Source organism: Onychostruthus taczanowskii, unplaced genomic scaffold, assembly GCF_017590055.1.
Source record: "Onychostruthus taczanowskii isolate IOZ18803 unplaced genomic scaffold, ASM1759005v1 scaffold4, whole genome shotgun sequence".
NCBI lineage: Eukaryota > Metazoa > Chordata > Aves > Passeriformes > Passeridae > Onychostruthus > Onychostruthus taczanowskii.
The window spans coordinates 3,553,864-3,576,886 of NW_024501459.1; the positions used below are offsets into that span (position 1 = coordinate 3,553,864).

A 23,023-nucleotide genomic window follows, 5' to 3' on the forward strand; every position below is an offset into this window, starting at 1 on the left:
TAGGATCAGGAAGAGTGTGAAGTGGCTGGTGGATGATCAAGAACATGAGGATCTCTTGAGAGAAGCCAGGCTAGATGAATAGCCTGAGGGAAATGAACTGCTGTAGTAGCAGAGATGTAAGTCCTGTGAGAATTCCTGACATTAGAGCATCCTGTAGGGCTGAGGTACTGTGTGCAGGAACTTCCTTAATCCAGAGTACTGTCTACTCTTGCTACAGCTTCATGCTGTACTGAAGAACCCAGGGAACACTATAGTTGTTACTGTACCAGGACTTTCCACAGTAACCCTGACAATGTCATGGAGCAGGTTAATATATGACATTTGATTTCTATTTGCTTGAGAGAGTTCCATTCACATTTCTTGCACTTTATGCTCTCCCCACCAGGCTATTAATTTTAGTTTTTTTTCAGCCTTCATGTACTTTGACTTGCACAGCTTGAGACCTGTTTGCAGAGCATAACTAATGAGTCAAGAGAGAATGAATAAGAACATTTTGAGAACGACAGTTCTGCAGAAACGAAAGTCCTGCCTAGATTCTGCTTTGAGACAAAGACTGAGATATACAATTGTAGAAAACCTGAGTTGTTGAATATGATTATCTCCTGCTTCTAATTCTTAGTCAACAGCAATCACAGAAGGAGGGAGGAAAAACAATCCTTTTTATGTCTTTAACCTGAGAATTTAACAAATATAGGGTGTAGGAGATATCACTGATGATATGAAGCAGGGAAAATTAAATTTCAGCATCTTGGTTCCAATTCCATTTCCTGAGACAGAGAAGGTGAGATTTTTATTTCGTGAGGCATAAGTTCTGGTCTATGTTAGAAGAATTAGTACAAACTTTTGTCTCTTATTCAGTTCATGGTAAAGCATATGCTTGAGAAGCTTGCAAGGCCATTTTTCTGAAGTTATAGGCATGTTTCTATGACAGTAATATATTACTGTAAAAGTATTGATGTGAAACCACTTAAAAAAACAAACTTAAAGTCAAGAAATTTAGATAAGTTAATATTATATCTGTTAAAATGCTTTTTGCAGAAACCTATCTATTAAATGGTGGATCATATATATATATTTAGATATCATCCACATGTGTTTCCCTTGCACATGTGGAAGACCTTGGAAGACAGCAAAACTTTATTCTTATCTCATGTTCTTTTAACTCTTAACTCTTCAGTGACAGCTTTGAAGGAAAGATGAGATAAAGTTTTTAAAAGACCCAAGTTACTGCAGAATAATCAAAACATATTGTGGGAAAATATATTATGTATGCTAACACATTTTGGGCCACATTCAAATATCTCTGAAGTTTAGAAGTATTCCCATAGACTTTGCTGACTTTTGCACCATTTTCTACAGTAGAGATGCATAAATATGTTCCAGAATGTCATGATTTAAGGTCAGATTTTATAAGGAGTTCAAGAACTTCAATGTTTACTTCTTTATAGAAGGTCAGAGGATTGCATATGGACCCTTTTGTCATGTGTCAGTGACATTACAAAGAGTAGTTACTCATGTACTGTAGATTGTTAAATTAAGCCCAAGGACATATATTGACCTTGACTGACATATTTTAATACTAACTGTAAGAACTAGTAGGAAATGATATAATGATCACTAAAGCATGAAAAGGAAGTAAAGCTGGTAACTTGAAACCCAAACAAGTGAGCACCTATGAATCCTTTGAAAAGCTCAAGGCAACCTCAGCTCCCAACTAAGTATGAAATGAGATCATCTAGTACTTTTTTTAGGCTTTGGAGCTTCAAATAAGATTGTAGTTCTGGCATTAGAAAGAACTTATTGTAAAATAAAATTAAGTGGACAAGTATTTAAATCTTATTTCTTTATTAAGACTTATATTTCTTTGAAAATTTCACAGATGAGTAGCAAGAATACCCATGGGGTTTTTTTTCTGTACTTTCTAATGCAAAATAAATAAAAAACCTAAAGTGTGTAAAATAGCATGTTTCATTATCATCTTTAGTACTAATTTTTTTCCTTTCTTCTTTTCCTTTGTTGCCTGTCCGCTGTCTCATCATCTGGATCCTTATGCATGGTATTTGTCTGCTCTGCTTTCTGTCTACTGAATGAATCTGTGTTCTTTCAATGTAATTATGGGTAGTGAGAACTGAAATGGACTCTAGTTCAAGATCTCAGATATTCTCAGTTTCTTCTGATAAAGGATCCAGCAATGAAAACAACTCAAATGACAACAACTCAGAGTCTTCCTACGTTCTTGAGAGCCATAATGGGATAGGAGGAAATCGGTCAGTTATTGGTGAAGACTTATCTGTGGCACAGTATCAAGATGACATTGAGAAGTCTGTTCATGTTAATCAAGATGGCAGTATCACAGTAGAAATGAAAGTTCGATTCAAAATTAAAGAGGAAGAAACCATTAAGTGGACAACCACCGTAAGTCGTGCTGGCCTTTCTGATGACAAAAATATCTCCATCTGCAATTCTTCTGCAATGAATGTGGAAGACTGCTCATCCAATGTAAATACATCAGACTGTATAAATCCAAAAGATGCTCCACTTTTGAAGAGCTGCAGTAAAGGAGAGGAAGACTCGTTACAGCAATCCAATGAAGAAGTTTCAGAAAAAGAATCAGAATCTGATTTGAAAACTGCTGATTGTAATGTCTCTGAGAAGAACAATTCTGCAGATTTAGATGTAAGCAATGTACCTGAGGAAAACACCAAGCCTCGCTTTTACAGGCCTCCCACCCCTGGGCCAAGGCGTGTTAGACAAAAGAAAGCAGTAGTTGAAAGTGTCACCTTGGTATCTGAGAAAGAGGTTCAAGAGAAGACAATAGGACAGTTTTCCTACAGTGAGGAAGTAGAGAATGGAGAAAAAACGTCTGAATATTGCATGGTAGCTCATTCAAGCAGAAAAAAATCAAGTGTCAGTAATCCAAAATTTAATGAGATGAGTGACAATGGTTTATTAAAGCTGTCTTCAGAAAATATAAAGGAAGAAATGCTTTTTAAAGTAAGCCACAAAAGTAGTGAGTTAATAGAAACCACAAACAGGAAGACATTAGAAGTGCCTAATGAAGATGAATTGGTACAGAATATATTGGAGAAATCAGTTGTGGAACAAGGTACATATAGTAGTTTAGTATCAACCTCCAAAGGTAACATCAGTGGTTTTATGCCATCATCAAAAACTTACCAGACAGCTAGGCCAGGTACAGCAGATCACATCCATAAGTCATGTGATATTAAACAAATAAAAAGATCAGTGAGTTCTTTCATTTCATATTCAGAATTATGTCAGTCAAAAGAAGAAATAAAATGCCAAGCTGCTGATTTAATAGGTATTTCTCAAGACTCAGTGCATTCAGCCTGTGCTGGACATAGCCAGATGAAAATGATGGCACCTCCATGCAGTAAGAGTCCTACTGAGGAAGTAAGTCAAATAACTGGATTCTTTCCTACTGTTCCTGAAAGTGAGAATCAAACCAGTGCCATGACTGAATCTGTGAGGACAACACCCATTGAGAACAGCCAGTCTGCATCACCCCTCACCAAAAAGAAGAAGAAGAAAAGAAAATCATCTAGCTTTCTAGAGCAAGGTACATATGAAAGTCAAAAGAATCAAGAAACTTCAGGGACTATGAGAAGTGAGGGACTGCATATCGCACAGGATTCCACAACAGAGGCTGTGGATAAATATTCTGAAATGCCTCATAAAAAAGGATCTGAATATTTTGTAAAAAACAATGATGGATCTGCCAATTCAGAAAAAAACATATATCCTGAAGATGAGTTTGATCACCAGGATTCAGCGGAACAAAATGTATCATCATCATCTAATAAAAAGAAAAGAAGTAGTAACAAGAAGTTAGCCAAGGTAAAATTGAAGTTAGGCAAAAAACCCAGTATCATTTCATCTGCAAAGAGTGAGAATGGTCTAATGACAGCTGCTTCAAACCATGAATCTGAGCACAATCAGGGTACGCTTAATACTGAGAAAGAAGGCACACCATATCTTATGACCAGTTCTTTCAAACAGACACCTAACTCATCAGTGACTTCAAAGACATTGTCAGAAGTGCCAAAAAATCCTAGCTTTGAAAAAGAAAAGGAAAAGAATAATTTGGAACATTTGCTATCAAAGGAAGAGAAAAAGCAAAAGATGATGAAGAAAAATCTAGGTAAAGTTGTAAATAAGATAAATATGTCAGAGAGTGCCATTACACTAGAGGCTCTAAACCAGGAGGGTTTTCAAGAGAAGATTGTTGAGCATTCACGAGAAAACTATGTCCAAACTTGGCTGAAAAATTCATTCTCAAATTCTGTCTTACCCCCTATAAAGAAAAAAGAAGGGACTGTAGACAATAGCAATGCCTGTTCTTTTCCTAAAGAAAATATTGATGCTTCTATAGAAAAAGAAGCTAGATTTATCACAAATAATGTGCATGTAACTGGAAAAACACATCTACTTGAAGATAATCTAACAAAAATACCTTTAAAGCCTATTGGTAAATTGAGAATTTCAGAAGACTCAGCCAAAGATTCAGATGAAAGACAAACTGACTCTTTGATTCATTCTAGTACATCTCTACTAGAAGAAGCCAAGTATTTACTAAAGTCGGAATTTCATCAGGATAGTAAGCTGCATTTGTTTCATGAAGCACATGACAATGATAAAAAGATGGCAGAAGTTGACATTCAAGTTACCAACCTATGTCAAAGAAAAAGATCTGAAGTTGCTGTTCAAGCTGATTGCACAATTGTTAGTGAGAAAATTGGAATTGAAGTTCAGAATAATTGCATGTCTAGCATGTTGCTGCATGAACTTCAATCAGCCTTACTTGGTCTGCAGAAAGGACATAGTGGATGCATTGGAAAATCTTGCAGCTTTTCGGATCTTTCTCCTGCAGCTTTTGGTTCTTCCTCCAATGCCCTCTTAGCCTGGCTACTTTTACTGAATCTGAGAGAGAGTTTGATTGGGACAATCACAGATGATATGCAAAAAAATGCCTGTAGCTGTTCTGAAATATTTATGCAGTTAAAATGTCTGAAACAAACTGCAGCTATAGAACAAGCTGATGAACTGAAGGCTGTCTTCTCCCATCTCCAACAATCAAAAGAAAATAACTTAGTACACTTCAGAAAGGAACTTGAAAAGCGGGGCTCACATGAGAATGTGCCCCCATCTGAAATTCCTAACGATACACATTTGTATGAACATGAAGAATCAGTTGAGCCTTGTATTACGATGGACAGTGTTAATTCTGAAGAATCTCTAAAATTAACTGGGGAGTCAGAAAGCAGTTTTGATATAGAGAGTGATGTTTGTAAAGAAACAGAGACTTTAGACGTGACTGCTCCCAAAACACTAGATGGTCAATATGCCAATGCAAATTCAAATACATGTAGCCTTCCATCAGCTATAGAGACACCAGAAAGAAATGAAGAAATGCCTGGTAGCCTATATGAAAAAACTCAAGACACATCATTTATCAATGAAGAGTCAGAATCTTCAGTAGAACCTAATTCCACAGTTCATAGTGTAACTTCTAATGATAACAACTGTATTTTAGATCAGGATACTTCTGAAGGAGAAAAAGGCATTGCACCTGTTAGTACTGATAAAAGTGAAGATGAGGATGTTGATCCAAAGTCAACAGACACTGACAAAACCCCTAAAAACCAACTTACCCTAGATGCTGAAACCTCTGTAGAATATAATAATGATGATTATTCTGTACAGGGTGACAGAGAAGATGCAGAAATATCTGAGGAAACCTCTGAGAGGTTATCTACAGTCTCTCCATTATCATTTCGTTATGAATCAAAGCAAGTTACAGAATGTGACATGACTGAAGTGGAACAGAAATTGCAATTAGAAGAACTGGAGAATAAACTGTGTTCTGACACCTCTCAATTAAAAAAATGCTTTAAAAGTCCTGCTACTTCAGACTGGTCAGATTACAGACCAGATACTGAAGAGAGTGATAATAACTTCAGAGCATCCAGTGACTTGACCAATGAAAGTGGGGAGGAAGCACTTGAAAAACATTATAATACTGGCTATGTCAAGAGAACTATTGAAAGACTCTATGGCAAGACAGAAGCTTCATTTAAGCCTGACTTTCAAAAAGGATTTCCTTATATGTCAAAGGTATTTCAAGCAGATACTGAAGGATTCCACTCTGCAGTGGGGGAAAAAATAATTTATTTTTCTCAAGAATCTATGTCTTGTTCTGCACAGAAATTTTCGCATTCCTCACTACCATCACAAGAATATCCAGTAAAAGTAAACAAAGATGACAGTATATCAAGAAGAGAAAATACTCCTTTACCAACACCACAATCTGCTCTTAACAGAGAACAGACAAGTTATACTAATGACTGTTTAGGGGAATCTCCAAATCAACCTAGCATTCAGGCTAGTGAAGATGAAGGAATATTGATAGATAAAGGCAAATGGCTTCTGAAAGAAAATCATTTGATAAGAAGGTCACCACCTGAACGGGTTGGAATGTATGGTAATTTGGATACAACATCAATTGAAAGTGATGAAGTCCCATACTCTCACTTTGGCAATCTGGATCAGTACCCTGCCCTTGATGAGATTCCTTCTTCAGAACTTGAAGACATGGTAAAACCTCCTGAAAATTTTTGTAGCTACTTCAATATGCCTCATAATAGTGATTCAGACCCCTTTCAGGATGAGTCAAATACAAAAGGCAAACCTAGTCGCAATGGCAAGATCGTTCCTGCACCAAACAAAGACAAGACCAATCCATCAACCATGGTCGGTTCTACTTCCACACAGGCTGACACCAATTTTCCAGCCTTTTCATCTGTAGAATTTCGATTGCCTGATAACAAGGTGCATCCATTGGAAAAGCCTTCAAGTGCTGTACCCATACAGTCTCAGCCAACTAGTGTTAGTAATGTTGATAGAAGCACTCTTCATGAAGAAGATTCTCTGGATAGACTCCATGCGATATGTGGCCAACATTGTCCAATACTGATGGTAACAGTAACACCAATTAATGAGGAACAGAGAGGATATGCCTACCAGAAGGCATCTGATATTGAGAACCAGCTGAGTCCATATTTGTTGGCCAAAAAGAGCAAACATTTAGAATGGTCAGGTCAAGACCTGAGAGACAAAAATAGTTATGTGACTTTGAAGAATAACTCTATCAATAAGATTGTCAATAATATCTTTAATAAGTTTTATGCTGATAACACCTTAGATTTTATTAGTAACTTTGGAATATTTGCATCCTCAAATTTGAAAGACACAAATATTTTAGGGGAGTTACATATTGCAGAGGATATGAATGCAAACCCCATGGAAGCCAGAAATTGTCAAAATAGTGTATCTAAACACATACCCAGTGATCTTGTCACGTGCACAAATACTGAGCTACCCAATGGAAAGACAAAAAAATGTCAAACCTTAAGAATAAATTTAATTTATATAGTTGGGGAAAAATGTTCTCCCATGTTGGCTGATCCAGCAGAAACCTGTCACTCCGAAACATTTCGGAAGTGTGACACTTCCTTAAATAGCATTGAACATAAAGCCTCTGAAAATCTGAAAAATAAAAATGTTTTTTCTACAGAAGAAGACAAAGAAGAAGTTGTTTACTCTTCTACAATGAACAGTGGGAACAGTAAAGACGAGAAAGACTTGTAATAAAGATCTTAGAATTTCCATTACATTACATTAGTGAAAACATCTTCAGAAAAAAAAAATCATATAACAAACTGGTGAATGGCACAACCAATAAAATTCCCAGTGTGAATAACTAGATAAAAATAAGTCACAATTGTATATCAGTTCTGAAATACAAATATTAATTAATTTTTTATGAGAACCACTATACGAAGAAAAGTTGTACTTCCAAGGCAATGATTTCTTGGCTAGGAAACAGTTTTTCCATGAAATATTATCTTTTAAGAGGTAGTGGCATACCGATCATCTAATTTTAGAGAAATGTCGCCTGTTTTGTTTGACTGAGAACTGAAATTTGAAATACCTGCCCAAGATTTAAGATAAGATTTTTATATTCCAGGACATTTGAGGAGTTTGAAAACTGTGTTCCAGTAGAAATGCTTTCCCAGAAGAAAATCAACTGACACATTTAATTTAAAATGAAAAGTAGGAAATACTATTCAAATGCTGTCATAGAATAACAAGTAGGAAACAGAAGTCATGTTAATTTTATATAGATATACATGATAAAATTGCTGTTTGAGATTTTAAAGGCCAGCTGCAGAACATGTATGTAAGTAAATAGATTTTTCCATGTAGGCTCATCCAAACACCAAACAAGGAGGCCTATTTAACTCAGAGGACACTAGAAAAGGGGCATATTTAGGAGCTGAGAATGGAGACTGTTTGCTATGGACTTCCTGACTGCCCTTGCCATATTTCTTTCTGAGACAGCATCACTTACTCTTTAAATTGTTCTACATACACTGAAAGTTTTAGTTGTGTGTTCTAACTTAACCTCTGTCTGTACTTTAGAGATTGTATTTGTGGTTTTGTTTTGTTTTGTGTTTTTTCCTTTGTTTGATTTTTTTTTTGTAAATATGTTGTATTTTGAGAATCCAAGGCATATGCAATATGTTTCAGGATCTTTCAATCTGTTGTTAGAGTTATTTTGTGTACCTGTTTACAACATTTTTAAATACTGCGTGTATGTAGTAAGCACCTATATATGGTTCGCAAATTTCAGTAAATGATGTAACACACAAAATTGAAAAATATTTAATGTATATTGTGGTTAGGGAGAGTGTTTCAGTTTTTTGGTTAGATTTTAATTCCTAATACTGCATAGTACTCCTCTTCATTGTTAGTGAAGTCAGAGATACACCTGAAAAAAGAAGGTGCCGCTATTCAGGTAGAGAATGAGAATATGGCCATTCTGTACTGTTGAAGACTCTGTCTAGAATAGCTACATGTACATGCTGTACAGGGCTGATAAGCCCTGGGTCATGATCCTTTGGTTATCCAGATTGGGGACCTAATAAAAGGCTGACGCAAATTGCTCTTGGCCCAGAGCTGTTGGTTGTGTCTGTGTGGGACAGAAGGCACGTGGAAGGGATGTAGAAGTTGGATGTGAAACAAAAGTGGTTTGTAGCACGTGTAGGAAACCTAGAAGCACCCAGTTTTTTAGAAGTCCAGTGGCTGATATATTTCCCCCTAAATAAATATTTTATTTCTGTTGTTTGAAGTGGTGTATATTATGTAATAAACGAATGTTATAACTGTAAAGCAAAATGTATTGTCTAATGTATTTCACACCAGATAGCTGCATGTTATTTCCTATGCTGCCCTTTTTTTCTGACATTCTTCTGTCCATCTCCACTTATTTTGGTGTCCTCCTTCACATGTTTTAGAAGTGCTTCAAGTGAAGAGTCTCAATTGTATTTTTTCATCCCTTGACATGTCGATAGAGAAATAAAATCTTTGTTTGAAAAATATAACTCAAAATTGCTAGAATCCAGCATTCTGTGCTGTAAATAATGTCTAAATTATAGGTAAATTAACAGCTATGTATATCTCCACCACTCACAGTCTTTCTGCTGGATTCAGAGCACTTTGTGCTACATTCACAACACCTCAGTGTTTCCAGATCAAGGTTCAGGAGCCTTTAATCAGATCCTTATTACTGAGTTACTGAGGGTTACAGAGCAAACTAAGCACTGGAAACATGAGATGTGAGGTACTCCCTCAGGATACAATTAGCAGAGACCACAGCAAGTGGTGAAATGAATATTAACTGATAGACTTGGTTTTGATTTCTGTTAACTGAAAGAGAAGCAATAAAATGGTCAGCTCAGAGCAGGGCAAAAGGTTGACAGTGAGATGTACCTTACTGTCATAGGGTTTGTATATTCATTAGTGGTACAGGGAAGATCAGATAATTGTGGAATCATTTAGGTTAGAAAAGATCTCTGAGTCCAACCATTAACCCAGAACTGCAAAGTCCACCATTAAGTCATGTCCCCAGGTGTCATGTCTATACATCTTCTAAATACCTTCAGGGTTGCTGACTCACCCACTTCCCTGGACACCTTCCAATGCTTCACAACCCTTTCAGTGAAGTAATTTTTCCTATCCAATCTGAAATCCAATCTAAACACTTCCTGGTTTAACTTAAAGCAAAAATAGAGAATATCAGATGTCTGAGATGCACAGATAAAGTAAAATAGTATTCATAGTTAAGATTGTAGAAAGCTGAAGAGAGGACCTCACAGTGCTAGAGGAACATACTGACTGACAGAGGCAAAAACTCCATGAGGAGTAATATGAGCTACTTTAGTAGCTCAGAAAAGCATTCAGCAAGCATTCTGGGATTTACAGAGTATGCCATACATCTGGAAGGAATTCAGTTTTTATCTTACCATAATTTAAAAAGAAACAGCCAGCTTAACATATAGATCACAGTCCCAGGAACTCTGTTTATCTAGTTTAGCTGCTTGCTAGAGGGAAATGACACAATTAGGTAAGTAATTTCACTTAATTACTAAATCTGATTTTAAATCTTTTTCTCTGTAGTCATTGCAGTTTCCACTAGAGAGGTGTTCTAGAGCTTGAGTCCTGCTTCTGATGTCTGTCTTGAATGTTTTCTAGTTTCCATCCTCAACCTGCTCATGGTTAGTTTATACACGTGTCCCAAAGCCATCATTGTAATTTACTTAGAAAACTTCCTTGGTATCCATCAACAAAATCAGACATTTTCTCAAGTTTTTCTCCTATATAAATATTTTCTCTATTTCCTTCAATCATCTGAAACGCATTAGGCATATTTCTCTTAATTATAAGGATGCCAGAAGAAGACCATTTAATTGTTCAACGTATCACTACTAAACAAGTACCTTGACTATTATAGCACTAATGGTATAAAATATCGTTAACCTAATTGCTATGTTGATCCACTGTAAGAGTTATGGGGAATAGTTAATACAATTTTCTCACTTTGTATCACAGATTAGGCCCTGTCAGAACTAAGCCCCACTCAGCTGCTTCCTTACTTCTCCACCACCGGGATTGGAGAGAGTAAAAGAGAGAAGATTCATGGGTTGAGATAAAGATTAATAGGTAAAGAAAAAGGTGCATACACAAGCAAAGCAAAACAAGAAATTCAATCATCAGCTAATTTCAGCTGAATGAATTGTTTAGGTTGCAAGGGGCCTTAAGACCCATCTAGTTCCACCCCCCCCGCAGTGGTCAGAGACACCTTCCGCTTAGACTCCATCCAACCTGGTCTTGAGCACTTCCAGAGAGGAGGTATCCACAGCTTCTCTGGTCAACATATTCCAGTGCCCCACCACCCTCACAGTGAAGAATTTTCCCTTAATACCTAATATAAACCTGTTCTCTTTCAGTTTGAAGCCATTGTCCTTTTCCTGTGACTACATGTTCTTGTCCCTCTGCATCTTTCCTGTAGGCTCCCTTCAGTTACTGGAAGGCCACCCTGAAGCTTTCTCTTTTCCAGACTGAATAAACCTGATTCTCTCAGACTTTCCTCCTATCAGAGGTTCTTCATCCCTCTGATCAGCTTGTCTCTAGATTTTCTCCAATAGATCAAAGTCCTTCCTGTGCTGGTAAAGCTTCAGTGTGTTCCAAACAAGCTGCTACATCTGTGTAGCTGATCACACCTTTGCAGAGATACAGATCCTTTCTTAAACAGTTCACTTTCAGCAGAGCTAATTTTCTTTCAGGGTTCCTAATGTTTAAAGCTGTCATTAAACAGCACTGCACTGAGTAGAGCTGATATTTCCAAAGTAAGGAGAACCCCATATTTAATACAATATTTCAAAACTGTGTTTGAAAGGCGGTCTACATTCCTTCAAATTTCACTTGGTCATAGAGGACATTGAGAATAAAGTATATGAATGCAACCTGACATTTCCTGACATGCCAAACACAGCAAACTCAATATTTGCCTGCTGTAATTTTGTGAAACACATATTTCATTGACATGCTATTACTTAGAATTTTGATTACCAAAATGCATTTTATTTAAGAATCTTGAATTTAAGTAATTCAGTGAGTCTTTTTATCTTTTGATAGCTAGGAAATGGAATGTGTCAGTCCTCACCAGTGATGTGCCATCTGCAGGAACAAGCTCAAAGGTTTATATTGCATTGTACGGGGATCGTGGCAGTTCAGGTCCTATTTTCCTTGATGGAGAGAAGGGAAAATTATTTCAGAGAGGCAATGAAGACATCTTCACAGTAAGTAATATATATTCATTGTGTTGCCCTCTTGCTTCCTGCCAGATTGCATGACATTTCAAACTCCATGTGATAAAAAGGCAGCTTTTCGTACATTGCACATATCTAGAAATGAGAAAGGAGACTTAAATGTAGAGCTAAATTTAGTATCCTTTTCCACTCACTTATCCAAAGCTTATTTGATTCAACATGTTTATTGTCTGTTGAAGAACTACTGTTTTATTTGCATTGTGCCCAAGAAAATGCCAAGAAACATGTGACAACTTGTTTAGTTTGCAAATTTGAAACAGGGCTACAATATTAAAAATTAAATGAGGAACTGAAGAATTAGGATATGGAGTAAAATTTTAACCTTGTTAAACACCTGCTGCTTTATTGAAATGGTTGCAATAGTTGCATTATAACAATAGTTAAAAAAAATTTTATACCTGTAATAAATCTACCTGAAACTGTTTCCAGTTACACTAACAAATTCTTCCTCAATCAGTCTTATAACATGGTGATTTAAGTGAGCAAGACTAGGTCCTTTATCACAATCTGCACAGCTTGTGTGTGTATATAGGATTGTCAGAGTTTGTCTACAGGTGTCTTCTATAAGGCCATATGACAAGTAGGTGCTTCCATCATTAGTATCCAGCATAGCAGCTCCCCTTCTGAGAAAAGGTGTTTGATGCCAGCATTGATAAAGAGCTCACCCCGTAGATGTTTGGGATGCAGGAAGTGCAGTTCTTGTCCCTTTTCTCAGAAGAATCCAGCTGATAGAGAATATCATTCTCTATCCATGATATCAAAACCAGCTAGATTGAAAGGAGTGGATAAAACAAGTAAGCAGGTCCTGACAGATTAAAAGACCCTCTTCACAACAGATGTTGATGGCTGTTTCCTGTTGCCATTACTGAAATTAATTTCACCATTTAAAAGTCACAATGACTTTTAAATGCAAAATATAGAGCACAGTCCCATTGTTTGAGATCTACGATTCCTCTGTTAGGCAAGTACCCATAGCACTGAATACAATTAAGGAGAACCTACTCTGAAATATACAGGAAGAGAAAAGGCTCTCTGAGTGCACTGTATTTGCACATAACTGTGGCCTGTCCTCACTGCTCTGCCTCTTTATCATTTATAACACTGAGTTCAGGGTAATTCATGATACAGGTAACTCAATTCACACCCATCTATACAATGTAAATGAAAACACAAAAATTAATTCTATGGAAAACAACAGGAGAGAAAATCAAGCCTACATTATAACAAAACAAATTATACAGTGAGGAAGGAAGACTGATGGTGTACTTCCAGTTCCTTGAAGATAAGCTTTCTATTTCTACACTTAAGTTCATAGTAAGGTTGTTTGAATAACCTTCACACAAAGTTATTCCCTCAGCACCCTCTTATCTGTACTGGACATATTCATCCAGCCTGCCCAAAAGCTAATCTTTCAAATACAGCTTTTTAACCTGATTTAATTGAATTTTTTTGTAAAAAGAAGCGTCAAAGCTGAACACAATTGTTTCCAAAAAATTGTAAGGCATACACTCCTGGAGGAGTAGGGAGAAACTCAGAGGTATATGTAAAAATAATTTTGGAGCAGGTCACTAGTATAGATGCTAAACTGAGACAGGTTTTATGGTCAAGACACTTTTGCTTTTTAGTTATACATATGGTCTCTATTTCTTGGGTTCCCTAAAGTCGGGATGACCCCGAGCCAGCCTGATGGTCGAAGAAAGAGTCGGAGTTCTTCGTTTGTGGTTCTCAAGGTCGTTTATTTTTGCTTATCTAAGATGTTTTTTCTCCAGCCCGCCACAGGCCTGTCTGGCAGGTCGGTCTGAGGCACACTACCCGCCTCCTGGGCTGGTGCTATCTTTTATACTAAAAACTATGTATACTATGTTTACAGTTATTTTCCAATACCTATCACCTATGTTAGACAGTGACTTTCTACTCTTAAACCAATCTGTGAGTGCCAACATCATCCTGAACATGGATGCCAGGGAGAAGAAAGAAGAAGGACAGGGCACGCCCAAATCCCTCCATCTTGGACCCTCTGACCCCCATGTACAGAATTCCAAACCCCCCTGTACAAGGTTCTAAACCCCCCCGTACATGGTTCCAAAATTTTCCCTTCACCCCCTGCTCACTACTACAATGCTACTTAGACTTTTGTGGCCTGTGACTCTTCATACGAGGTTGGTAATTTCTCCCAAGGGCTAAGATCGAATTCCCAAGTGTTTTTGGCCTTCTGCCAGGGCTCATCAGCCCCGTGCCAGGGGCCCAAGCCATCCAGGTCACCCAGAGGGGTGTCTTGAGTTCTGACATCTATTCAACTCCCTCTGAGGCAAATATTCAGCCAGGAATTACTACAGCAACTTCCTGAAGATTTTTAAATGGGATTGGCAGGTCAATGGGATTTTTGAGGGCTGTCTTTTAGAAGACCCAGATGTCTAAGGATTATCTGAAGTAAAATATGTTGGAAAAGCTTGTTTAAATGTCAGAATATTTAATTCCTCAAATCAAAAGTCTCACCTTACAACTCCTAAAGGAATTTCTGTCTTTTTTAACAAATGTTCTGTGTTTCATTAGTTGTTTCTTTTACAGGTCAATACTAGGAACATAGGACATCTCTACAAAATACGTATAGGACATACAAATGCAGGAAACTCCCCTGCCTGGCACTGCAAAGAGGTAAAAGCAGTGAGGAAGAATTTTATCTGTCCAAAAGCAGTCACTATGACAGTGGATTCAAAATATGAGTAAAAATAATCCCTGGGGCTATATTAGCCTCATGAAATGCTTTCACCTTCATTTAAGGGATTACTTATGAAGGAATGGTTTTGTGTGGAATTAAAGCAGCTTATGATGTCTGGGTTGGCTGTTTGGAATTTAATACATTATGTTTCTTTAAAAATGTGTGGCTGGGCAGCAAGGAAGACTGCTTAACTTAGCTACTATACTCTGAGTCTTCTACAGTTTTTCTATGCTACAAAGTGCCTGCAGTTTGTTTGAACCCAGCCTAACCAAGTCCTCCCCAAATCTGTGGCTGATGCCTATGGGTCCCTATGCACAGCACCAGAGCTACATTGCAAATGTTTCTAGTTCTGTGTCTCTGACAAGAAAAAGACAAGAAGATGTCCTTTTCCCTCCTCATGTGAAAAATATCTTGATGCAGTTTAAGCAAGTATAATAAAGCAAAGAGAATGAGCTGGTTGTGTTTCAGGGTTTGGTTGAGAAGCATAGTATAGAGGTTTTTGGACTGGAAATTAAAGGATCTGACTTTTATCCTAATATCCATTGTGATATCCTGTGTGCCAGTTATATCCTATGCATGCCTGAAACTCTTCCATCTTTGTGCCAGAGCTTCTTATCTTTCAGTCAAGAGATTGCAGTTTATGAAGAGCTTTAGAAGCTGCTGGTAAACTCAATGTTTAAATTATATTTCATGATATATCTAGATCTATCAAATGCAAAGTGCCCACTGAAGTCAAATGTTCATTGATCAGTGTTCAAAATCTGTGGCTATTTGACGCTTCTCTTTACCTAGGCCTGTGACTCAGAAGGAAGAGATCTGGGAAGTGTTAACTGAAGTTTAAGCAAGACCCTGTGAGCTCATATCTCTAGCCAGTTCATGTCTACACTGAAATATAATCTATCTAAGACTAAACAGTTATCACTCTTAAGAGATTTCCTAATAGAATTATAGGGATTATATCTCTTTCGATTCAAGTGATGACTGCCTCATTATAAAACCTAGCTACTAGTTTTACAACTGTACTGAGTTTTGGAGATAGAAATTTAAAAAGGAGAGACAGAGGAAGTCTGACAAAAAACAAAAAGAAAGAGAAAAAAAGAAAAGTTATTATTAACCTTCTTTCCACCTAGGATATATTAATTGAAATCAACAGTAAAATTTAAAAAACCCCAACACTTCAGTGTGTTCCATTAGTTATTTATTTATAAATTTCAACTGTCTCTTTATGGAATCTCAGCCAATCAGATACAGTTTTTAGGGAGTGATTCATCAGCCAGGGCCAGGTCGTTACCTCTTTGCAACTTTGGGCAGAAAGTAAAAGAAAAGAAAAAAAAAAGGAAATACATTCAAATCTTAAAGATAGTGTTTTTTATGGTTCAGAGACAAAGGAATACAGTCATTGATTTCTAGACTTCACACAAGAGGAACCACCTACAGACACTTAGCATCACTGTTTCTACATTTCTACATTTTTTTCAGGAAGAACTAAAATTAAAAGAGTGTCTTCTAAACTGCAGAGTTAGTTTCTGGTAGTTAGGCACATTAGTCCTCTATCAGTGTTCCAAGGTCTCTGTGTCTGTATCTGTACTGAGACCTGGAAATGTCCACAGAGGTGCTGCTTTGCTAATCCAAATTTCCCTTTCAGCCTTCATCAGCAGATGTCAACAGGCTAAGGTGTTCCAGGTTTTTCAGACGAGATGAATCTTTGTCCTTAAATTTTAATATTCAAGCAGCAAAAGAGATAAAAATGTTTCCAGTAAATCTGAGTTTGTTCAATATTCAAATTAAGGAGATAAGATTCTGCAAAGCACAGGGTGAAACTACAAGTAGGAGTGTCTTCCCTTCTGTCTGCTGATCCAAAATCTAGTTTAGATATGGGTATAAATTAGCATAATCAGGAAGTATTAGAACATACAGCAGCCTCTGAAGTGCTTACTAAGGAATATCAGTGTTATCACACTCTATCAGTGTTCCAAGGTCTCTGTGTCTGTATCTGTACTGAGACCTGGAAATGTCCACAGAGGTGCTGCTTTGCTAATCCAAATTTCCCTTTCAGCCTTCATCAGCAGATGTCAACAGGCTAAGGTGTTCCAGGTTTTTCAGACGAGATGAATCTTTGTCCTTAAATTTTAATATTCAAGCAGCAAAAGAGATAAAAATGTTTCCAGTAAATCTGAGTTTGTTCAATATTCAAATTAAGGAGATAAGATTCTGCAAAGCACAGGGTGAAACTACAAGTAGGAGTGTCTTCCCTTCTGTCTGCTGATCCAAAATCTAGTTTAGATATGGGTATAAATTAGCATAATCAGGAAGTATTAGAACATACAGCAGCCTCTGAAGTGCTTACTAAGGAATACTTTGAAGTACAAAATAACCTCTTTTCCTCCTTCAGCTGGTTTGCATATGGTCCTTTTGCTGGTACATGCTTGAAGCTGGGCATGGAAGAAAATAATGTAGGGCATTGTGCAGGCCTCAGTTGGTGTTGGGGCTCGTTGGGGTACTTTCATGGTTTATTTATGTCACAAGGACTGTTGAAAAATCAACACCTGTCCCTTTAATTCCTGTTCTGATAAAAGTATAAGGAGTAGAGATACAAGCATTGACAAGCTTCCTCTCGTTAGAAGTTCTGTCTGTGGTAAGCCATGTCACCTAGTGCCAGCCCCCATGGATGTACCAGCTGGAGCAACAGCTGGAGCTTGTGGGAGTGTTCCTGAGCTGACAAAAACCTGTTTCTCAGTTGCACTTGAGTTACTCTGCCCTGAGCTTTCAAATATGACTGAGCCAAAAGCCAGATTTGGGCAGTTGGATCCAGGGAGAAGAAATGCTCCAAACCCATGGGTTTGTGGTTATCCTCAAAGCTCTACCTGCACAGATTTCAACAGCATCCCACAGGTTTAATGTTCTGTTCCATCTGTTCTGAGATCAGCAAGTTAAATTGGAATTCTTGATGCTACTTAGGTGCAGTTACTGAACCTTTTCTCAGGGGAGCAGTTCTCTTTCCCCGCACATCGATGGCTGGCCAAGGACCAGGCTGATGGGGAAATATCTGTGGAGCTTCCTGTTTTCCAGCAGGGTCAGCCTATTCTTCCAGGTAAGCACAATACCACATCAGCAAAGTCAGAGCCCAGACTGATGTCGATAGAGGCAAGTTCATTGTTTTTCTTCAGGCCCTCTATTACTTTTTGTCTGCTGCAACACTTTTTCTGCTTTGCTTTCCTGTTGTTACTGTGCATACTCAGGTGAAAAGTTAAAAAGCACTGGAAAAGAAATGAGAGAGTCTTTAATGCTTTGAATTTCACATGCTCTTAAAGTAGATTTCTTGTTTGGTAAGATTTCCAGTGCTTATGTTTGGTTTAAAATAAAGACAGTAGTAAAGACATGTCAGACATGTAACAACCATGAAGCCAGCATATGAGCCAGATCACAAACTCTGTTTTCAATAACTGAGGATTACAGCTCCAGTGTTACTGTTGTAACAGTCTCTTTCAGGTAAGTGGCTCAGACTTCCAGAATATTTTTAATTTTTGGATGTGGAATAAAACTTTCAGAATAAATATATATAGTGTTAAGATCTCCATTATTCACAGAGAGATTGTATTGTAATTCTAAAGATGAATGCTTCCAAAGGATATGAAAATTATTGGGTGTTGCTGCTGTTGCACTGTTTTAGTGTCCTGCTCTACCACACCAGTCCCTGATGCTGCTATGTGACCCCTCTGCTTGATCAGTGGAAAGGGGTAGAAAGTCTGTCCTTGCTCCTCCCTTCTCTCTAATTGGCATTGTCCTTTTCTGGAAAAAAGGAAATTCTGGAAAAATTTCTAAGAAAATTACAAGGGCTTAACAAGAGCAGTGTGTCCTGGGAGAGATGTGCGTGAGGGAGCAAGAATGCTGTGGCAAATTCCCATTCTATTGGGGTGTGATGCTAGAGGGGGAAAAGCCATAAAACCACTATTAGTACTTGTGCTAGGACTTCACTAGAAAAAGATCCACCTGGGACATGTCCTCTTCTCTTCCCCACAAAAATTGTGTCAGCTGCAGAGGACAAAATTAATGGGATGAGAGAAACTTCCATTCTAAGTTCCCTAAAAACTATTAAACCCCTTTTTCAGAATGTTTAACAATTTATCAGTACTTTATGGTGTGTCTATGGTCCCTTGTGTTGATCTTTCAAAATTGGAATCGTAACAGGTATTTCAGTGGTAAGAGATATTGTGGGTGCAGGCTAGAGGAAGAGGATATATACAAATAAAATCGAGGGGCAGAAGTCCAGAGAATGGTCCATGGATGTGGGAAAACTTACCTTGGGACAGTTACTCTTGTAATAAAGAGATGGGTGGCCTGGAGTTATATTTATGCTTCTCTGTGATGACTGAGCTCTGAAATTAAGAACCTTAAGAAGATCAGAAAAAAACAGGTTTGTGCCTCAAAAGTATGTTTTAAGGACAAAGAATAATGGGAGAGATTTCCCCCAGTACTTAGCAGATGACAATGGCTCATAAGATGCTCTAGAGAGAGAGGCCCATCCACATTAACCATAATGATTTTTGGTCTTGGGTGGTCATGATCTCCATGACAAGAGAAACCTCAGAGGCACTCAGCCTGCTTCTTCATAATTTTGGTCTCTTTGGTCATGAGATCAATACTGTTTTTATAGGGGAACATACAAACACACTGGTATAAAAATCAAGTGCCTCCTCACCCCTTTGAATAAATGCTAATTAATGATGATTGATGTATTGTATTGAATATGCTCTATTACCCTATTTGCAATATATTTTCTTCCCCAAACATGCTCTTGTTTAAATATCCTGAGATGCAGACCTCGAGAACCTCACTTGGTTAGCACATGGTGCTGATAATGCCAAGGTTGTGGACTCAATCCCTATATGGGCTGTTCACTTAAGAATTGTAGTCAATGATTCCTGTGGTCCCTTCCAACACAGAATATTCTGTGATTCTCTCAAGATCCTAATTTTTGGGCTCTTTCTGAGTAGCAGCTCTCCTTGTTTCTGAAATGAAGATACAATGAAAGATTTTTATTATCGAGTAATCTTCATGCATGAAAAGCACAAAGGCACACTTACAACCAACCCCTCAATCTGCATTTTGTAGTTAACAATTTCTCTCTCACGGAAGGGAGGAAGAAAAGAGCTTCTGTGCATTTCTGCCAGCTTCAGTGTAAAAGGGGTCATGCAGAAGGCTTTGGAGAAGGCAGTTTCATCTCTGATTTAGTAATTGAAAGATGACTCCTGTGTCTTTTTACCAGTGTTATATTTCTGCATGAGACAGTGTAAAGGGAACACAGCTTTTAACTTCAGAGAAGATAGTTTGATAACAGAGCAGTGAAGGGGTCTGGATTCAATGTGAAAGAGAGATGATGAGAGGCACTTTAAAACCAATTTCTGAATAAAAAGAGGCTGAAGCACTCTCTGATTTAACATTCTTTTTTATTCAAAGGAAAACATGGGAATTAAACTGTTAAGAAGTGTTACATAAAAACTTTGTTATTATAATGCTGGAGGACTGAGCAGAATTCATTTGACGTTTTATCCTCTACCATTCTACTTTTGTCCCTGTCTGTTATGACACAATCATTAATTATATCCTGAGAATAAACCAGGGATACACAGTATTGGTAACTATGGACCTTTGGTTTTCTTCTTACAGGAATTAGAAAGCAGATAGTTATTGAAGGAGGAACTTGTTGCAATAGAGCATTTTTGTGGTCCTAGATATGGAATTGTTGATCTAGAGAAATTAATTCTCTCCCTCTGCTGTGGTCTGTTCATGGGGCATGTGTTCATGTGGGTGCTGCAAAGAAAAAATTGGACAAGTAAATAGATCAAGTGGTGACATGTGAAATTATATGGGTAAATTGCAGTATGAATTAAATTCATACGGCAATTAGTATTGGTAAATAGTTTTTACTATTAGTAAATAGTTTTCATTTAGCAACTTTTCATTTGCCAAGTGAAAACTATTTTAAGTATTGAGACAGGCATACAGTGGGAAAGATAGTGCCTGATTATGGTGCTAACTCAAGTGCATGGAAAGCTTCTGTGTGTTAAATGTGGCTGGCCTTTGTCACGTATTTCAGAGGAGCTCAGAGGCTTGATCTCAAAATGAGTTAGCTCTCACACCAGAAGGAAATTACCACTAGTGTTCTGTGTGGGCACATTAAAACCCATGTGCTGGTTCTTTAGTGTTTTTGCTAAATTATTACCATTATTCAAATTGAATTCTTTAAAGATAGTTTGTTTAGTAACAAGCACAAAAAACCCGTGTAAATAAATGAGAGATAATCATGAAAAATATAAGGACGAATAGAAAAATTGTAACACCTACCAGCCACCTAGCATAATTGCAGATATGTACTGACGGTGAATAAATCTTCTGGGCTTGTTAAAGGAAGGTGTTTGACCATCAGAAAAGTGAGATCTGGAAGCAACCTCCTTCAGAGAATTACAGCCAAGCTTCATAACATGTTTCAAATAGAAACTGACAATTGAATGATGATAATGTTGATGCTGTTTCGGACCCAGTGATTCAGAAACTCTTTTCTGCTTGCAAGACAGAGAAGCACACAGACACCAACCCTTGGAAGAAGAGCTTGTGTGCCAGAAAATGAGGTTTTGTCTTCCCCTTTAATTCTCTCTGTACCTCATCTGGTCTAACAAAATATTGTTAGCATATATTGACATAAATTTTTCCTTTCCCATGTTAATACTGAATTATTATTACTGATTATGATTGCATGTTTTATCTTACTTCTGAATTTTATGGAGTTCCTACATCTGCATTTTAAGGACCACAATTTTATATCAGTAGACATTTTTATGTAACGTAGTCTTTAGTTTCATCATATTTTAACTCAAATTTAGCTCTACTTGCAATATGCATTCTTATTAAAGAAATGATTTATTGAATTTAAATCTTAATTATTCCATCCTAAATTTATATCCTTTAAAGAATTTCCATATGGAATATAGAGAGCGTAATTATCCCTGGAAACATTCAAAGTCAGGTTGGACATGGCTCTGAGCAACCTGGTATAACTGAGGTTGTCCATGAAAATGGCAAGGGCTAGATGGTCTTTAAATGTGTCTCCCAAACCAAAACCATTCTATGATTCTATCCTGTAACATTAATTGCTAAAATAATAAAGCAGTGCAGTGTTCTAAGTTTTGAGGTCTTAGAAAACGAAAATTATGGTGCTAGATTTTAGCCTACTTGGTCAACCAGTGCATTCAAATTGTTAATGGTTCCCATTGCTTTTTATAGTTTTGATCTCACCACTTATGGTGACTCCAATCTTGGATATACATTACTTACTTTTCAGTTTATGATGATTTCAAATGATGCTGCAGGACCAAGTATGCTCCTGGTCATTTAAAATTAACTTCTGTTTGCATTCCGAACAAATGACAGCCTGGGACACAACAATGAAGAAAACAACCATAAAAAACATAAAATCTACTTTGCGTTTTATTTTATTGAATAGGTTTCTTAAAGTTTTATACCCTGTCCTTGCCACAGACATCTTTGGACTCTACAGCCATCTAGATGTTATTGTAACTATATAATAGTGCTTGTGATATGAAAAGTTGTCATCTTTTATTCTCAGTGACTGTTTACAAAGTGCACGTGACAACAGGAGACCTGTGGAATGCTGGAACTGAGGCTGATGTTTATATTTCTGTCTATGGAGAAAGAGGTGATACAGGATCAAGACAGCTGCTCAGGTCACAGAAACCCAAGAAATTTTTAAAAGGACAAGTAAGGGAAAGGGCATTTTTTGGATATGTTTGGCTGGCTTTTCTCTCTCGGGTGGGTGGTGATTTCAAGAAAGATGCAGTTAGAAAAGAGATAATTACTACATTCTAATGGCTCTCCAAAATTCCCTAATCAAGTTACAAATACTTTCTAAAGTTATACCAGTGCTTTTGGAAGTGAGAATTTTAATTTACAAAATTCTATCTATGATGCCTTTATCATCACCTAATATTTCAGATGAAGATCTTGTGTCAGCACAATGGGCCAGGACCAGGCACTA

General features: G+C 37.3%; 1 protein-coding gene across 1 annotated transcript in view; it reads left to right on the forward strand.

Moving 5' to 3' along the window:
* RP1 (RP1 axonemal microtubule associated) overlaps positions 1-23,023 on the forward strand; it is a 162,759-nt gene that overhangs the window by 2,884 nt on the left and 136,852 nt on the right. Inside the window, 5 exon segments of the mRNA XM_041412898.1 lie at positions 12,058-12,221; positions 14,820-14,906; positions 17,929-18,061; positions 21,940-21,964; positions 22,575-22,746. Coding sequence (XP_041268832.1) covers positions 12,058-12,221; positions 14,820-14,906; positions 17,929-18,061; positions 21,940-21,964; positions 22,575-22,746 — 581 coding nt within the window.